This window comes from Micromys minutus (genome assembly GCF_963924665.1).
Source record: "Micromys minutus genome assembly, chromosome: 4".
NCBI lineage: Eukaryota > Metazoa > Chordata > Mammalia > Rodentia > Muridae > Micromys > Micromys minutus.
Window position 1 is genome coordinate 29,969,274 of NC_137973.1, and position 17,675 is coordinate 29,986,948.

Below are 17,675 nucleotides of genomic sequence, written 5' to 3' on the forward strand. Positions count from 1 at the left end.
GGTGTGATGTGTTAGTGGATCTTGAGAGGTATGGTCTTATATCCAAGTGCATGTCTCAGTTCTTTTTCTTCTTCCAGCCAAGTGCAAGATCTGTGAGTGGGCCTTTGAAAGCGAGCCCTTGTTTCTCCAGCACATGAAGGACACTCACAAACCTGGAGAGATGCCTTATGTTTGTCAGGTAATGCCTTTTTCTTCAGAGCATTTTAGCCATTTTGTTTTCAAACTGATTATAAAGGATCCACTGGTGGATATTCCTAAATACCTACTGTACGCCTTCCATTTAGGTACCCTGAGGAGACAGGGAAGAGCAATAACAGTTTGTATAGTTAGGACTTCCAGAACACCCAGACAGGGACTACTATGCATATACTAAGAGTCCGTCCTCCAAGCCTTCCTCTCAGGATAGAGGATGCTTTTATTTCTTAGAGAATATGGTTCTCAGTTATGCTGTCCTTCATTGTTTCTATCACAGCTAAACTTATCATCTATATAGATCCCAATTGCAAAGCCAGAACAATAATTCCTGCGCATTTAAGAATATTCCCTGGTGTCTTTGTTGTTACCTCTTTTTATAGCTTCAGATGTTCGCTCTTACCTTTATTTTTCTTCTTGCATAACTCAGGTGTGTCAGTATCGCTCCTCCCTCTACTCGGAGGTAGATGTCCATTTTCGGATGATCCATGAAGATACTCGGCATTTGCTCTGCCCATATTGCCTAAAAGTCTTCAAAAATGGCAATGCCTTCCAGCAACACTACATGAGGCACCAGGTATTAGGGACAAGCAATCCTGTATTTTCATTTGAGGTTTTGGATCCTCAGGTCAGGGTTGAAATAGATAAATAATGTTGGTAGAAAAGAAAATATTATTTTAGCAAATATCATTCAGTTTCTCTTTTTTGCTATGCACTGAGTTAGATGTTAGTGGTTTAGTGTTAAAAACCATTATGAGGGCTTTGTTAATAGGGGTAGATAGAAACATCTGTCTATTCTGGGAACTGAAGGGGCATCCAGAAAGAAGTGCTGATTCAGAGCTGAAGGATGAGTAATAGCGGGGAATAAAGTAGGATAAAAAAGTTGTATACCTGAGACAGAAGGTAAGCCTTTGGTGTGTTGGGAAGTGAGAGGCTTTCAGAGTAGGTTGTAGGGTACAAGTTACTTGTTAGAAGCTAGGTGTGGATAGATTGTGGGTATTCTCCTAGGCTAGGAAGAGCATTCAAGATTTTACACCGCCAGCACTAAGTAAACTAAGTCAAAGTTAGAGCAGGGGGAAAAGATTAACCAAAGGCTTTAATCAGGTAGGAGATGCTTGTGGTTATTGACTTTTCAAGTGTAGAAAAGGGATGGAGTCCGGGCTACAGTGTACATAAAATAAATAAATCTTTAAAAAGAAAGGGGATGTAGTCAAGACAGTGCTAGGATAATACGTATTTATGGTGTAGAAATGCCTTAGACAAGGGACCGAGAGTGGCCCCTGAAACAAGCACTGCCTGTCAGACTCAGAAACAGCTGGATATAGAGATGTATCAGCTCTCCACACCACATCCCACCTCCTGGAAAAGGGAGGGAGCAAGAATACAGAGGGAGTACTGTCTTGTACGTGACCTCTGAAGGGTGTGACTGGGAAGACGGTGATAGGGAGCTCGCCTAACGTAAGGAAGGCCTCGGCTCTTTGCTTGTATTCCTAGCAGCACTAGAAAAGAAACTAAAGACAGCTTTGCTGTGTGGTTTACATAGTCAGTAAAAAGATGCTGGAGAATTTATTAGGACCTTTCTGGAAATGAACCAACAACCAGGAATTAAAGGCAAACCTAGAATGTAAAGGGAACAGAATGAGGGAGTCTTGAGTTATTGTTTACTTGACAAAAATATTATTTTTGTGTGCTTTAAAAATCAGAAAGAATGTCCAGGAATAGGTAGTGCATCACCAAGATGACCTGGGCAAGCAGGCATGTGTCACTGGCCTTGTACTCCAAGTCAAGGACGAGTGGCTGGGAGCCTGTGTGTGCTGCCTTCACTTTGTGGGGTGTGAGGTTCTGATTCTCAGTGCTAGGCTTTCTCATCTTGAATGGTTCTTATTCTTACTAAATTCTCAACAAAGAAGGAAAATGATGTTGATTTTTGATTCATTAGAAATCTTTAAGTGAGTCTTGTCTGTTTTGTTTGCTCTTCTCCACTTCAGAAGAGAAATGTTTATCACTGCAACAAGTGCAGGCTGCAGTTTCTCTTTGCCAAGGACAAAATTGAACACAAGCTTCAGCACCATAAAACCTTTCGTAAGCCTAAGCAACTGGAAGGCTTGAAACCAGGCACCAAGGTGAGAGTGTGCCAGAGTTTCTGTGACAGCCCAGGGAGGGTGAGAGTGAGATGGGCTGAGCCCTGAGGTTTCCCGTGGACGCCATCTAATTGTTCTTCCCTGGATTCTAGGTGACAATCCGGGCTTCCCGGGGGCAGCCACGAACTGTTCCTGTGTCTTCAAATGATACACCTTCTGGCGCCTTGCAGGAGGCAGCACCACTGACCTCTACTGACCCCCTGCCTGTCTTCCTTTATCCCCCTGTTCAACGCAATATCCAGAAGAGAGCTGTTAGGAAAATGTCAGTGCCTCCTTCTACATGCTAGGCGGGTGGGGACTATCTGGGCAGGGTATCTCCTAATAGCCTAGGAAATCAGATGCAGTCTTTTTCAGGATCAAAAATGTTCTGACTTAGTGATAACTGAGGGAGTAATGGCGTTTTTGTTTTTGACAGGAGTGTCATGGGCCGACAGACATGTCTGGAGTGCAGCTTTGAGATTCCAGATTTCCCGAATCACTTCCCTACCTATGTGCATTGTTCTCTCTGTCGCTACAGCACCTGCTGCTCTCGCGCTTATGCCAATCACATGATCAAGTAAGCCATGAGCACACCAGGATTTCTAGTCTGGAGTCCAAAACTCAATTCCCTCTCATTTCTATCTTGTTAATTTCTTCATATTTTAAAGCTGTCTGTCCATCTGTTCTTGGAAGATAAAAGAGCAAACCATATTCAGTTGGCTCTGTTAGTCTAAGCTCCAAATACTCCCCTAGGGTCTTGTTGCTCCAGGTACAGCTGAGTATTAGATGGGAGCTTGTTAGAAATGCTGATCCTTTTCTATATATTTTACTCTCTCATATATTTTATCACAATAGCACCTTCCCCTCTCCCTAGTCTTTTCCCCCAAACCCCCTCCTGCCCCATATCAAGACCCCTCCACTTTTCCTCAGAAAGAGCAGGCCTCCCAGGGATCTCTTTCTCAGGTCCATTCTAGGCCCGAATTCAAGTGTGAGTTGTAATGGCTCCTCTGGTTATTTTGTGTTTATACTGGAGTTTGAGTAGCCTGGTGTCAAACTGGTTTGGACTGAGAAGGTGTCTCTTTGGATGGACATTGTCCTTGGTTGTAACTCTCTGCTTCTTTGTCTTTCTCAGCAATCATGTTCCACGGAAGAGTCCCAAGTATCTGGCTTTGTTTAAAAATTGTGTAAGGTAATAGAACACTTTGATACTTGGTTGTTACTATCAAGTCTTTTATTTTGTAGAGTGGTTATGTGACTCACTCCTAAATTAAGCCTCAAAGTTTGTCACTGTATGTGTCTCACATACTCTTGGTCCTCTTCTCTCCTCTTCCCCAAGTGGAATCAAGCTGGCCTGCACTTCATGTACCTTCGCTACCTCCGTGGGAGATGCCATGGCCAAGCATTTAGTGTTCAACCCCTCCCACAGATCTAGCAACATCTTACCACGAGGTAAGTGGAGGAAGCTGGGATTGGAGGAAAGATGTTACACTGTATGAGCCAGGAGTAGCATCTTTCTCTGGCCTCACCTATTCACTGTTCAGATGCACATTATAGCAGACTATAAGCATTCTAACCTGGGAAGGCTGGCCTCAGGAAGAGCATGTTGAAATGTCAAGATATGTCTGTGGAATGCTTTTCATTTTTCCCCAGTGAGCTAACCATTTTTTTTAATCTCGTTTTCCCAGGACTCAGTTGGATGTCTTACTCGAGGTAATGGTCATTTCATGTACACTTTGCACAATGTCTGCTCTTACAAATACTATGATTTAAATCCTGAAGTGGAACTGATGTTTCTGCTCTCTGCTCTCCATCCCCATTCCTTTAGGCTTGGCCAGACTCCTGAACGAGTGTTCGACCGGAGCATGAAGAACACATATCTTCCACCTCCTCTCCTCCCTAACAAAGCTGCCACTGTGAAACCTGTAGGAGCCACCCCAGCAGAGCCTCAAGAGCTGGCAGGTCCTATGCTACAGGCACTTCCATCACCAGCCTCAACTGCAACCCCACCAGCAACCCCAACTCACCCACAGCCCTCGGCCCTGCCACCCTCGGCCACAGAGGGGACTGAGTGTCTGAATGTCACTGAACAGGAAGAGGGAAGCCCTGTCACTCAGGAACCTGAACCAGCATCAGGTGGTGGAGGTGGCAGTGGGGTTGGCAAGAAAGAGCAGCTGTCTGTGAAGAAGCTTCGGGTAGTACTGTTTGCCCTGTGCTGCAACACAGAGCAGGCGGCTGAACACTTTCGAAACCCCCAGCGGCGAATCCGCCGTTGGCTTCGACGCTTCCAGGCCTCTCAGGGAGAGAATTTGGAGGGCAAATATCTCAGCTTTGAGGCAGAAGAAAAACTGGCTGAATGGGTGCTGATCCAGAGAGAGCAGCAGCTCCCTGTAAATGAAGAGACCTTGTTTCAGAAGGCCACCAAAATCGGACGCTCTTTGGAAGGGGGATTTAAGATCTCCTATGAGTGGGCTGTGCGCTTTATGCTCCGGCACCACCTCACTCCCCATGCCCGGCGAGCTGTAGCCCACACATTACCGAAGCATGTAGCGGAAAATGCCGGACTCTTCATTGAGTTTGTGCAGCGGCAGATTCACAATCAGGACTTGCCTTTGTCTATGATTGTGGCTATCGATGAGATCTCTTTATTCCTGGACACAGAGGTGCTGAGCAGTGATGACCGAAAGGAGAATGCTCTGCAGACAGTGGGCACAGGGGAGCCTTGGTGTGATGTCGTGCTGGCTATCCTAGCAGATGGCACTGTCCTCCCCACCCTGGTTTTCTTCCGAGGACAAGCGAATCGGCTTGCTAATGTGCCAGACTCTATATTACTAGAGGCCAAAGACAGTGGCTACAGTGACGACGAAATCATGGAGCTTTGGTCAACCCGTGTGTGGAAGAAGCACACAGCTTGTCATCACAGCAAAAGCATGCTGGTGATGGACTGTCATCGTACTCACTTGTCAGAAGAGGTACTGGCCCTGCTCAGTGCCTCTAGTACTTTGCCTGCGGTGGTCCCAGCAGGCTGTAGCTCCAAAATCCAGCCACTAGATGTATGCATCAAACGAACTGTTAAGAACTTCCTGCACAAAAAGTGGAAGGAGCAGGCTCGGGAAATGGCAGATGCTGCTTGTGATTCTGATGTCTTGCTCCAGCTGGTGTTGGTCTGGCTGAGTGAGGTGCTGGGTGTCATTGGGGACTCCCCAGAGCTAGTTCAGCGGTCCTTCCTCGTGGCTAGTGTTCTGCCAGGTCCTGATGGCAACGTGAACTCACCCACACGCAACGCTGACATGCAGGAGGAGCTCATTGCCTCACTAGAGGAGCAGCTAAAGCTAAATGGAGAACAGTCTGAGGAGCGCTCAGCTTCTGCTCCCCAACCCAGGTCATCTCCTGAAGAGACAGTTGACCCTGAAAGCCTTCACCAGCTTTTTGAGGGAGAAAGTGAGACAGAGTCTTTCTATGGCTTTGAGGAAGCTGACCTAGATCTGATGGAGATTTAGGTCCCGAGGCTATGGAAGCATATGGAATCGGGTAGGAAAGTTGAGGGAGGTTGGAAGGGCTTAGACAAGAGGTACCAGTGGTGTACTTGGTTTATAGTTTCAACTTAATGCCACCACTCCCGACATTGACTCTTCCTGTAAATTTGTGGGTTATTAGGAACAACAGTAGTGATCAGTTCTGAGCTGAGGAGCTTGGTTACTCCTGCTAAAAACATGTTTTTGTGACCCTTTTTTTTTTTTCTTCTTTAATTTAAATCACTGTTTGCTATTTTTCTGACAAAATCTAGGAAAACAATCCTTTGTGGACAGATACTAAGTTGTTTCATTTCCCCTTTTACCTCAATTGTATCATAGTATTTCTGGGTTTTGTTTTACTGTGTGGCCAATGTCTTCAGGCATGATACTATCTAATCATTGTTAACATGAGAACTTTGCTGCAGATGGGAAGAAAGAATATGTAGCTCACAAACTGGCTTATTTACATATGTGGATACATTTTTTTCATTGTGGTCTTAACACTTTTATATAAAAATGAAAATGAAAAATGAATCCCACTGAACTCTTTCCTTATCCACCCCCTCCCTCTCCAGAGCTGTTGATTTCTTCAGCAGCTCTAGATATAAAATTGTGGCTTTAAAAAGTGCATGAACCACCTTGAAACATCCAGAATGGATAGATTTTTCTGTCCTCACCACCCTCCACCAAAATACAACAAAAACTATTTTTTTGCACTGTGACCCTTGACCCTTGATTTTTCACACCGTTCTTCACTCCGGACAAAGGAGCACGTGTCCCTAGCAAGCAAGAGGTACTGAGTGAGGTGACCAGTGTTCAGGTGGAAGTCATTCCTAGTCTGTCGTCAACAAGCCCCAGTGTAGTCCCTGCTCTGTTGAACTTTGTCCCGACAGCACCCCTGTTCACAGGTATAACTGGCGTATGTTTAGGTATTGAACTAAAAAGACAGACTGCTTGAACTCCTGCTTACAGGTGGCTTTCCTCTTCCTCTCATGTTCAGAGAAGAAACGGATGTGAAAAGCATAGAGGTGTGCACAGAAAGACATGAATCTTTATTTTTCACTGCCAACTTCAAGGAAAATTTTTCTACAGTTTGCATGAGGGATTTTTTTTTTAAAGAAAATATGTACTCGTGGTGATAAACCAAAATGTACTGTACCATAGAAGAGAACAAAACACCAAGTCTACCTTTCCCACAGCCACACTGTTCTTGTCCATCCTGAGGCGTTGTTTCCTCCCGTGAGCCAAGGAGGCAGCCTGCACAAGCGTGTAAGTGGTTCATCTTTAAAGTGTACATAAGTGGAGCATTTAATAAAGCGAGAGAAAATGGATTTATAAACTTTTTTTCTATGTGTCCCCATTGAATAGGCTTTCATAGACTGGGAGATATTCAGGACGTGCCTGCCTGGTGGGACAGGTGTGTGGCATTGTGACCACCACTCCTTTTCCCTGCAGTTTTTGTCTTTAACTCCCAGCACTCTATAACGGTGAACAGGACTGATCCAGAAGTTTGGCCAGCTCTAAACCCATGGCGTTGAGATCTGAACTGAGGATCCACCTGGGCTTCTGTTCCCCAGCTTTTTGTGCAATGGCATTTTATTGATGACGGACTACACTTCAAGGCCAACCTTCTGCCTTTGAGAAAGCTGGAGAACTCTAAATGGTCACTTGAATCTACAGCCTAATCCTCTTTGGTCGTCTCTGCAGCAGCCACAGCCTTAGCAGAGCTAGGTTCCTGGCCTCTGCACATTGACTTTGGATAGGTAATTTTTTTTTTTTTTTTAAATCATGGTAACCGTGAATCGGCTGGGTTTTGGCAAGCAAGTTGTCTTTGTGGACTTTGCCTGCATGGCTTAGTAGTAGAAGGAAGGTTTTTTGTTTTTTGGGGGTTTTTTTTTTTGTTGTTTTTTATAATTCAGTTTAATCAATAAACATGTATTTATTGACAACTTTCTGTGTTAAGTATATCAAAGTTCCCAACTGAACGCCCAAGATTTTGTGTGAACTTGTCTGCAGCTAGCTGTCTGACACACTGGATAGCATCACACAGAAGACCCATGACTGTCACTTTTAAAAACCAAGCTCCAGTAGGGCAGTGGTGGTACATACCTTTAATGCCAGCACTCAGGAGGCAGAGACAGGTATATCTTTGAATACCAAATACAAAAATAAGGGTTTAAAACCACTCCAGGGATAGGGCATAGCTAACTTCCAACTGAAATAGCTACAATTAAAATTCATTTTTATTCTTGAGTGTAGGCACCTCATACCATGCACAAAGTTCAGGACAACGCTTAAGTCTCCTGCCATCTTGTGGGATCTGGGAATTTAATTTGGGCCTTCTGGCATGTCTGAATACAGGCACAAGTGTGGAGTGTCAGTCCTCTCTCCACCCTGAGACATTCTGCATCCCCTCTGGGATTACAAATACTTGAGCATATCTTCACACTCAGTAAGTACTTTAGCAACTTGAGCCATCTCCCAGCCCCACTTAAGTTTTCGTAATGATTCTTTAAAGTTATGTGCATGTATACAAGTGCTCATGGGGCCAGTCATCAGATGTCCCCTGGAGCTGCAGTGAAATGCCTATGAGCCACACATCACATGAGCACTAGGACTCAAACTAGGTCAAGCCTGCCTTCTGCAAGAGCTTCTGCTCCTAGATGCCAAGCTGTCTCTGCAGCTCACCCTCAGGGTTTTCTAGTGAATACATGCTTCTTCAAAGCACTATATGTAGGAGTTAGATATATGTTCTCAGTATCTTGAATGAGAAGATACATGTGTGTAGGGGCTAACGCCACCTTGCACAGTAGCTCTACCTACATACCTATCTCCTGTCTCTGAAATTGCATTTTAACCAAAGTCAGGTTTGCACCCATCATTAACATATCCTCCCAAACAACAAAAACCCACATTCTTCTAGAATTTAGTGCATGGGGGGAAATGAAGAGAATATTGTTAAGTCTGTTGTGTTAGCAAAAATCAAACTTACAAAAGCTGACTCTACGACAATCTGGGGTCTTATGCATTATCATGCAGAAGAATCCTACCTAGTAAGAGACTCGAAATGCCCCCATTGCTATCTGTAAAACATTTGAGAGTCTGAGGCCAGCCTCAGTGAAGTGACAAGGGAAATGGCTCGGTCAGGTGATTGCCATGCAGGCATGAGGACTTAAAAGTTCAACACTCAGCATCATGTCCTGTAGCATCATGTGGCATGCATATTTATAAAGTCCCAGCACAGGTGGTAAAGACAGGATCCCTGTGGCCTGATGGCCAGTCAGGCTAAAATAATAAGCTCAGGTTCATAAAAACAATTCTTTTAAATGGAGGATGATTGAGAGAGACTTGTGACATCAACCTCTGGGCACACAACTGAAGGCATAAATGGTCCCCTCCGGGAAAGGAAACAGCACAGACATGGTACAAAGCAGTACAGTAGCTGAGGTCCAGCTATGGCAGAAGCTTTTACTTCTAGCACTTGGGAGGCAGATTTCTGAGTTCCAGGCAAGCCCTAGGCTACATAGTGAGAGCCTGTTTCAAAACAAAAACCCAACTAAGCAAACACTTCAAAGAACTGATTTATTTTACAAAAGTCTGCCTTTGGGCCAGCTACAGTCACGGTCATGTTTAGAAGGGCAAAGCTTCAACTCTGGACACTTCATCTGGATTTCATTCAAAGCCACTAAAAAAAGAAACATTTAGGAAAAACTATGATGCACAAAGGTATCAGCTTCTGAAGGAAATCCCCCTCTCCAAAACCACCCACCTGGAGACATCTTCCTCCAAAACCACCCACACAGTTTCTGCTTGAGTCCTCCAGAACAGCAGCTCTACGAAAGCCAAGAGCTTCCCTCTGCTGTCATTTCCTACTGTAGCTTAATTACCTGATCATGTGGGCAATGTCCCAGTTGGTCTGTGCCGACAGTGGCCCTTCTATCTCGACACCCTTTTCAGTTACAGTGGCAACTTGAAACTGAAAGAAGGCAAAGCATGCAATGAAAACAGTCTGGATAAAGGGCTGACAGGTTGTCCCTCATTTGCAAAATAGCAGTCCCAGAATTTGTACTTTATGACAGGGTCTCATGTAGACCAAGGTCCCCTCAAATGCAGCCCCACCTGCCTCTGCTTCCCGTGTGCTGGGATTAAAGGCGTGTGCGCCATGCCTGGCTCTACAATTTGAACCTTCCAGCCCACTCACCCTGTTATACGAGCGGGCATCCCGGTAGTACAGCACTCGCATGCAGCGCTCCACAAGCTCTCGGGCCTCGGTCTGACTCAGCACCGGCTGCTTCTCTAGAACTTCTCGAAGCAGAGGCTGCAGTGGTGGGCAAAACACTGGAGTAATTATCCCCTGGCTTAACAGGAGGGAACCTGCTCCAACCCATGTAAACAGGCACCAGAGTGAATGAGTTTTCTACCCACTGTTCAAAAGAACTGGGAGCTGGCTTTTTTGTTCGACATTTACTTCTTTTGTATGCATGTGTGCACATGCGTGTAGAAGTGAGAAAACAGCTCTGAGGTGCTGGGTCCTCTCCTCCATCATGGTGATCCCTGGCTGCCTGTCAGCCTTAGAAGCAAGTGCCTTAACCCAAGGAGTCTTTGTTTCGTTTCTGAAATGGAGTCTTGCTATGTAACCTAAGCTGGTCTGAAATGCATGGTCTACCTGGCCTCAGCCTCCTGTGCACTAATACTGCAGATGTGGACCGCCATGCCCAGCTAAGGTCCTCTTGGTAAGGCTTCCCATTCTGTAACAAGGCTATTATTCCCATCACTGCTCTTGTCACTGGAAGGTAATGTAAACATATTCTCCTTATACAAAGAGAACCAGTTGCCCAACATTAGGATCCCAGCCAGTCCCTTATCAGAATCCAAGGGAAAGATTAACATTGGCTTCTCATCTCTATTTCTCTTTTCCCCACTGCTAGGCCCACGACTTACCTGAGCCAAGTATGCACCGTAACCAGTGGCCAGTGAAGGAGCTTCATAGGCTACACCAAGCATGTCCACATAACCAAGAAAACTAGAGGGACAAACGGACCAAAGAATTCACTTAATCTTTTATTTCTTAGCTGTGACCTCCGGGTCTGAATTAAAAGATGGGAATTCCCTAGTATCAAAGAGTCTGAGGATAGGGAAACAGGATGGCTCAGTGGATGAAGGCACTTGCCACTATGCCTGAAGACCCAAGTTTGATCCTTAAAATTCACAATGTAGAAGAGATTGACTCTGTACACACACACGTGTACACACACACACACACACTGAAGCACAAAAGCACATACCAAAAGTATAAAAAAAAAAAAAAGTTAAAGACTGAAGAGACACGACATAGGTGCTAGGCAGTCAAGGAAATTATCAAACACCTTTCTCCATCAGCATAGCCTCCGATGACCATGGTGTTCCACAGAGGGTTCATCTTGGAGCGGCGGCTGTACATTGCCCTTGTCAACCATGAATGAATAGCTCTAGGGCTGTAACTGTGTCCATCTCCTAGCAGCTCTTCATCAATCCTTAAATACAATTGGATGAGAAAGCAATAATCATGGAGGACAAGTTCCCCACCCACTCCTCTGTTCTACACGCAATTCTACACTCCCAGATCCCGTAATTCCAAAAAGTATTCTAAACATTCACATGTGTCCCAATAATTACCCTAAGTCTCAAGTCCCTCCACCCCGCCTACGAGAATAAAAAACAGAAGGCTGTCTGCTGCACTTGGAGAGGACTTACACCATCTGGCCAAGAACTTGCTTCAAATACTGGAAATCAGCGTAGTCTCCCGAAGCACCCAACATAGTGCTGTCGTTGACTCGCATAATACGAGAGATGTTGCGGAAACGAGCCAGGGAGCCATAGGAGCCCAGCATGTCTGCAGCAATCACCACTCCGCTGTCGAACTTCACCCCGAGCACTGACGTCCCAGTTACCATGGGGTTCCTGAGGCGTGAAAAGGGTCCCTGAGCGCGGAGGCCGGCGACCCGATTGCTGCCGCCCTCGCACCGCAGGTCCCCCACGTCCCGGCCCGCCGCCCATTCCCTGCGCGATTAGAGCGCGACTCACTGGGTCCGAGTGATGGGACCCTCGCAGAGCACGGACGCCGAGCCCATGAGACCACTGGGGGTGGACGGAACGCGGTAAAACTGCCCCGGAGCCGGACCCCCGGCCCAGTGGCCAGCCCGCGACTCCCAAAACGCTTCCATCTTAGTCACCGCAGCCGAAAAATGAAAGCGCTTGTGTCACCGGAAGCGGAAGTAGTCGCTTGCCACGCCCATCTTCTTCCTGCTTGCCACTTCCACGCGCCAGAACTCAAGAGGCACCGTATTGATTAAGCCATCTGGGGAGTTTTGGTCCAGAGTAACAGCCAAGACTGACAGAAATGCATAACGTCGCATCCTCGTGTCCCACTGCAGTAGGAGTGCCTAGATCTCAGCATTCTGACAATTCAGAAGGAGCAGGCCGTGTGGGACAAGCACCCGGACCTGTCGTCACAGTTAAGAGCACTGACTGCTCTTCCAGAGGTCCAGAATTCATTTCCCAGCAACCACATGGTGGCTCACAGCCATCTGTAATGGGATCTGATGCCCTCTTCTGGTGTGTCTGAAAACAGCAGTGGTGAACTCGGCTTGACGAACCAGTAAACCCAAGCTCTCTTACAGCTTTACGTCTCAAAGCTGACCCATGTAGCAGGCATTATCAACTCATTTGATAGATAAGAAGTGGTTTACCCCGTTACAATCAAAAGAAGGTAGAAAAGATACATACCAAGCGGGAGAGATAGCTCACGCGTTAAGAGCACTTAGGTTCGAATCTAAGCATCCATGCCGTGGCTGACAGCCATCTGTAACTACAGTTCCAAACGACTCAATACCCTCTTCTAGCCCTTAGGCCCGGAAAGCAACAGACACTTACTGATGGAGAGGAAGAGAGGTGGGGGAAGAGGGAGGAAGGAAGGGAGGGAATATCTCATCCTATGATCCTAGTACTCAGAGGGCTGAAACAAGAGAAATGCCTCCAGTATAAGGCCATCCTGGACCACTTTCCAAGTCCAGGCCAACCCGAAAAACTGAAAGGCCCTGTATTAAAAAGGGAGTCAGGGTTGGGGTAAAAGTGCTTCCTAGCCAAATACTACATCCAGAAGAGTTCAGTCACCTGGGCTCACCTTGGAAGATGAAAACTCTTGAAGTTTGTCCTCTGACCTCCACATTCACCTTGAACTCAGACGCGTGCAATGATAGTGACTAAAACAAAGCAATGAGTTGGCACTTTTAAAAAGAAAGAGTTTATGTCTCCCTGAAAGGTGGGACAGATTGGTCAGCCTGCGGAACCTTGGACAAAAATGAACATTTCTTTGTTGTCAAATAACCTTGCCCATTTCCTAAGCAAAAGAAAAAGAAATCCACTGTGAACTAGAGGCAGTAGAGCAATGCTCCCCGCCCCCAAGATAGCATACAAAATAATGGGTATGCTCCCCCCCACACACACACCAAGATCACATACAAAATAATGGGTTTCATCCCTAGATGTCATTTTACTCTGGTCTTACTGGTGCCCATCCCAGTTCCCTTCCTTCCTGCATGTTTCCTCTGTCTAAATAGAGCCTGCATTTTTCCAGTGACACATGTTCTATCACCTTCTAATCCTTCACCCCCATCTAAGAGTCTTTATTTCCTTATGGTCTCCTTTCTACTTTCCTGACCTAATTAATACATACATACAAACACACCTAGATTCCACATATGAGAAAATACATACATATATTGATGCTGAGATTCTGACCCAGGACAAGCAGGTGATGTACATATTTAATATATCAAAGTAGACCTCCCAGAATCCCTCAGCCCCTACTTGGCATATCCCACCCTCTACCCTGACCTTTCCAGCTAAGGGCCAGAATTCCCATCTCCCCAGAGGCTCTTTCATGTAGAATCCAGACATTTGTCTAAACATTACTTTTGCCTAATATACTCTCGTCTTTCCTTTGGAGAGTCTAGTATATACAATCTATTTTTAAATCTTTATTTATTTATTTTATATATATGAATACATTGAAACTGTCTTCAGACACACCAGAAGAGGGCTGGTTGTGAGCCACCATGTGGTTGCTGGGAATTAAACTCAGGACCTCTGGAAGAGCAGTCAATGCTCTTAACCACTGAGCCATCTCTTCAACTCTGTATAACATCTATTTGAACATGTCCCTGTGCCTCTTTTTTTTTTTTTTTTTTTTTTTTTTTTTCTTTTAAGATTTGTTTATTTAGGGCTGGAAAGATGGCTGTTCTTTCAGAGAACTAAGATTTGATTTTCAGAACAGGCTTGGTGGCTAATAACTATCTGTGACTCCAGTTCTATAGGACCTGACATCCTATTGCAGTGTGGCACCAGCCACTGACATGCTGTATCCATACATAAAATAACATATAATAAAATAATAGTAATCACTAATATTGCTTTCCAAATGTATTTTCATTTCGTGTGATGGGCATCTTGCCTGCAGGAGATATGAAGGACATGTGTGTAGAGTCTTTCAAAGCCAGAAAAAAGGTGCTGTATATCCTGGAATTGAAGTCACAGAATGTTGTAAGCCACCATGTGGATGCTAGGAACCAAGAGCAGCAAATGCTCCTAACCACTGAACCATCCCTCCAGCTCTTGTTTGTTTCCAAGTCACCATTCTAGTTTGGGTGTTTTCTATAGACCCACTCTCAAGGGTTCCTAGGCTCTTTACACAGCCCAGCCTAGACCTCACTATCCTGTTGTGATGGACTCTTTTGCTTGTCGATCTGACACAATCTAGAGTCTCCTGGAAAGAGAGTCTAGCTCAGGTTGGCTATGGATGTGCTTATAAAGGAATTTGGTTAACTGTGGTGAAATAAGCACTCTGATTATGTGGCACCATTTCATGGGCTGAACCCTGAATTACCCGTGAATCACGAGAAAAAAATAAGTGAGCCACACCCTGCCTCTTTCTCTGCTCCTGCCTCCCGATGTGGTGAGCTGCTTCAAGTTGTTCCTGCCTTGGCCCCCCACAATGATGTGCAGTAACCTGGAACTGCAAGCCAAATAAACTTTTCTATAGCTAAGGGATTTTCCATCCACACCCTACTACTTGGGGGAGTGGTAGGGGTGGGGGGAAAACCAACTCAGATGCTTAATAATATTTACATACACCTAGGCCATAGGCTAGGCTAGTTCCCTGACTAATTCCTAACATATCTTTTACTGGAACCTGATGGAAGTCACATGGCTGGTTCCTGCTCTTGGTCTTCTTATATACCTCCTTGTCTTGTTTCCTCTTTGGCCTGCTAGAAAATGCCCTGCCTAGCCCTCTTTCTGAAGGAAGTCCTGGCCAGAAGTCCTGCCTTCTAATCTTGTCTCAACTTATTGGCCATTAGATTTTTTTATTGACAGATGAGTCTTCCACACAGAACACAAAAGACTATCCCAAAACCTTTTATAATTTGTTGTTGTTGTGATATTTCATCCCAGCGATGGGAATGATGTTAACAACAGTCTAGGCTGGCTTCCAACTGTTATACTCCTGCCTCGGCTTCCCAAATGTTAGGCTTAGAAGGATGTACCGACAGACCATCAGCTAAATGTATGAATTTGTATTTTGCTGGTTAACCCATACACTCGGTGTTGATTTACAGAGTTTTGTTTCTTTTAATTCTACAATGCTATTTTACTGTTTTGCTTTGCTTTGTTTGAGATGGTCTCACTCTGTAGCTACTCTAGAACTTACTGTACCACCCTAGCTGGTTTCAAACTCATAAGCCTCCTTTCTCAGCCTCCCAAAGGCTGAGATTACAGCCGTGAGCTACCGTTCACTTGTCTTTGTTCTATTGGATACAATTCTGTTTAAACTTGGATATCTTCATCGGTATAGCCATAATCTCTCTCTCCTTCACTTATGTGTAAGTAATAGGGATTTTATGTTTGTTTTTTAAATTTATCATCTACATATGAAAGAAAACATAAACTTGTTCTGTCTGTATTTATTTTCTTTCTTCCTTCTTCTTCTTTTCTTAACATAATGTCCTGAAGTGCCATCCTTTCTCCTGAAAATAACACAATTTTATTCTTCTTCATGGCTGTTTTGACTGTGTGTTTGTGTGTGTGTGTGTGTGTGTGTGTGTGTCTGTGTGTCTGTGTGTGTGTGTGAGAGAGAGAGAGAGAGAGAGATTCACTCATCAGTTGACAGGCCTCAAGGCTGATAAATTTCACACTTCATTACAGTGAGTGGTGTTGCAAGAACTATGGGCATACAAGTATTTCTTCTGTATGCTGGCTTCACTTACTTCAGAGAAATACCCCAAAGTGGTATAATTGGATCATGTCTATTTTATATTATGTTTTATTAGCATGTGTTAATTATACATAATAATGGGTTTAATTATGGCTTTATCATACATGTATTCACATAGTCTAACAATACGCATCCCTTATTAGCTTCTCATTTCCCTCCCATGTCAACCGATCTCTGTTCTTAGTGAGGGCAATTCCACAGCAGATTTGTATACCAGTCAGATTATAGGCCTGACACAGGAACAATTAGCCAAATAATCCTGTTCTTTACATCATCAAAATAGTCATAGCTTGAAACAACCATTTAGTATTTCTAGAGAATGTGCACTTCAAATTGCAAAAACTTGTTCTGAATAATCTCACATTTTACCTGTACCACATCATGGTGTTAATCCCCAAGGACTTGTACCTAATCAATTATGGCAAATGGATGTTACCATATTTCTGATTTTTGGAAAATTAAAGCAGGTTACATGTGACTATTGACACCTTTTCAGGCTTTCTAGTTGCAACTGCCTTAACAGGAGAAGCAACTAAAAATGTAATCAGTCATTGCCTGTATTGTTTTTCTATGCTGGTTGTTCCAAATCAAATTTAAAAAGATCATGGAACTGGATATTGCAGTTGAGCATTTGAGATGTTTTGTAGACAATTTAATGTTATCCTTATTACTGGGATTCTTTATAATTCTCAAGGACAGGGTATTGTGAAATTTTAAAACAATGTCTTCATGAAGTAAAAAAGGGGGAGTTATATCCCTGTATTCCACACAATTATTTAAATCATGCCCTATTTATTTAAAAATTGTAAAATTTGGATGCCAAGGAACTCTCTGCTGAGTGTCTATGGCACCCTAACTAAATGTACTCAAGCCTAGGTGAAATGGAATCATCCACAAAATGGCATATGATATGGTCTGGATCTGGTATTTAATATGGGAAAGAGGGCGTGCTTGTGCGTTTTGTTTTGTTCTGTTTTCTGCAGGATGCTGAAGGAGTGTGGTGGCTTCCAGAGTGATTGGTGAGACGTGCTGATGCTGGGCCAAAGAATGATGCTGACTGTGAGCTTGCCGAGTGCCCTGACAATGGTGACGGGGAAGCTGTACTGGGCATCTGTTCCTGACCCACCTTTGCTTGCCTCTATCCCAGACTGAACAAGCTGTCTTGCCTCAAGCTTTTAGACCTTGTGGGACAGAGAACATGGAGACTGTGAAAACTGCCTTCAAAACTTAATCAAAAAAGTTATGAGTCTTCTCTTTCCTTTAATTTGACTAGTTATTCTGACTCAATCATGGACTGGTCTAGAAATCAATCCAATATTGGAAAAAAAGGAAATGACAGTCTTCATTTGGAAGGCTGGTTCTGGACATTTTCAGAGACATATTTGGAAGTTAGCTGAACTTCTTTATGAAGTTACATTTGCAGTGGATAAAATTGGAATAGGATCTGGATTTCAAGCAAGTGTTAGTGTTTGAAATGTGTTAAGGCTCCTAATCTTTTATTAATTGGTCATGCAAAAATTACTTTTATTTCTTCAACATCAT

At 44.3% G+C, this 17,675-nt stretch overlaps 2 protein-coding genes across 4 annotated transcripts in view; one reads left to right on the forward strand and one right to left on the reverse strand.

The window, feature by feature from the left end:
- The window catches only part of POGZ (pogo transposable element derived with ZNF domain), a 41,828-nt gene extending 34,124 nt beyond the window's left edge, over positions 1-7,704 (forward strand). For 2 of the 3 annotated variants that reach the window (XM_080916188.1, XM_080916189.1), the window contains 9 exons: positions 78-178; positions 623-769; positions 2,181-2,315; positions 2,426-2,595; positions 2,749-2,889; positions 3,445-3,501; positions 3,649-3,761; positions 3,998-4,022; positions 4,138-7,704. In XM_080916188.1, the coding sequence (XP_080772314.1) occupies positions 78-178; positions 623-769; positions 2,181-2,315; positions 2,426-2,595; positions 2,749-2,889; positions 3,445-3,501; positions 3,649-3,761; positions 3,998-4,022; positions 4,138-5,809 (2,561 nt within the window). In that variant the 3' untranslated portion in view covers positions 5,810-7,704. The remainder of the gene's footprint in view (positions 1-77; positions 179-622; positions 770-2,180; positions 2,316-2,425; positions 2,596-2,748; positions 2,890-3,444; positions 3,502-3,648; positions 3,762-3,997; positions 4,023-4,137) is intronic. The other variant, XR_013975023.1, reaches the window with a different exon arrangement.
- A 1,683-nt stretch (positions 7,705-9,387) lies between these two features.
- On the reverse strand, positions 9,388-12,058 carry PSMB4 (proteasome 20S subunit beta 4). Its single transcript, XM_080915814.1, has 7 exons — positions 11,888-12,058; positions 11,558-11,764; positions 11,191-11,337; positions 10,766-10,847; positions 10,026-10,142; positions 9,712-9,800; positions 9,388-9,509 (listed from the first exon to the last, which is right to left on the reverse strand). The coding sequence occupies exons 1-7, from the start codon at positions 12,025-12,027 to the stop codon at positions 9,497-9,499; spliced, it is 795 nt and encodes a 264-aa protein (XP_080771940.1). The 5' UTR covers positions 12,028-12,058; the 3' UTR covers positions 9,388-9,496.
- Between the last annotated feature and the right edge of the window lie 5,617 nt (positions 12,059-17,675).

What these genes read in the sequence shown, in the direction of transcription:
- PSMB4 (XM_080915814.1), bottom strand. Translation starts at nt 12,027, where the DNA reads ATGGAAGCGTTTTGGGAGTCGCGGGCTGGCCACTGGGCCGGGGGTCCG. An exon ending in CAAGTTCTTGGCCAGATGGT is followed by an intron (nt 11,338 to 11,557) that starts GTAAGTCCTCTC and finishes ATTGTATTTAAG; the next exon opens with GATTGATGAAGAGCTGCTAG. An exon ending in ATGCCCGCTCGTATAACAGG is followed by an intron (nt 9,801 to 10,025) that starts GTGAGTGGGCTG and finishes GCCTTCTTTCAG; the next exon opens with TTTCAAGTTGCCACTGTAAC.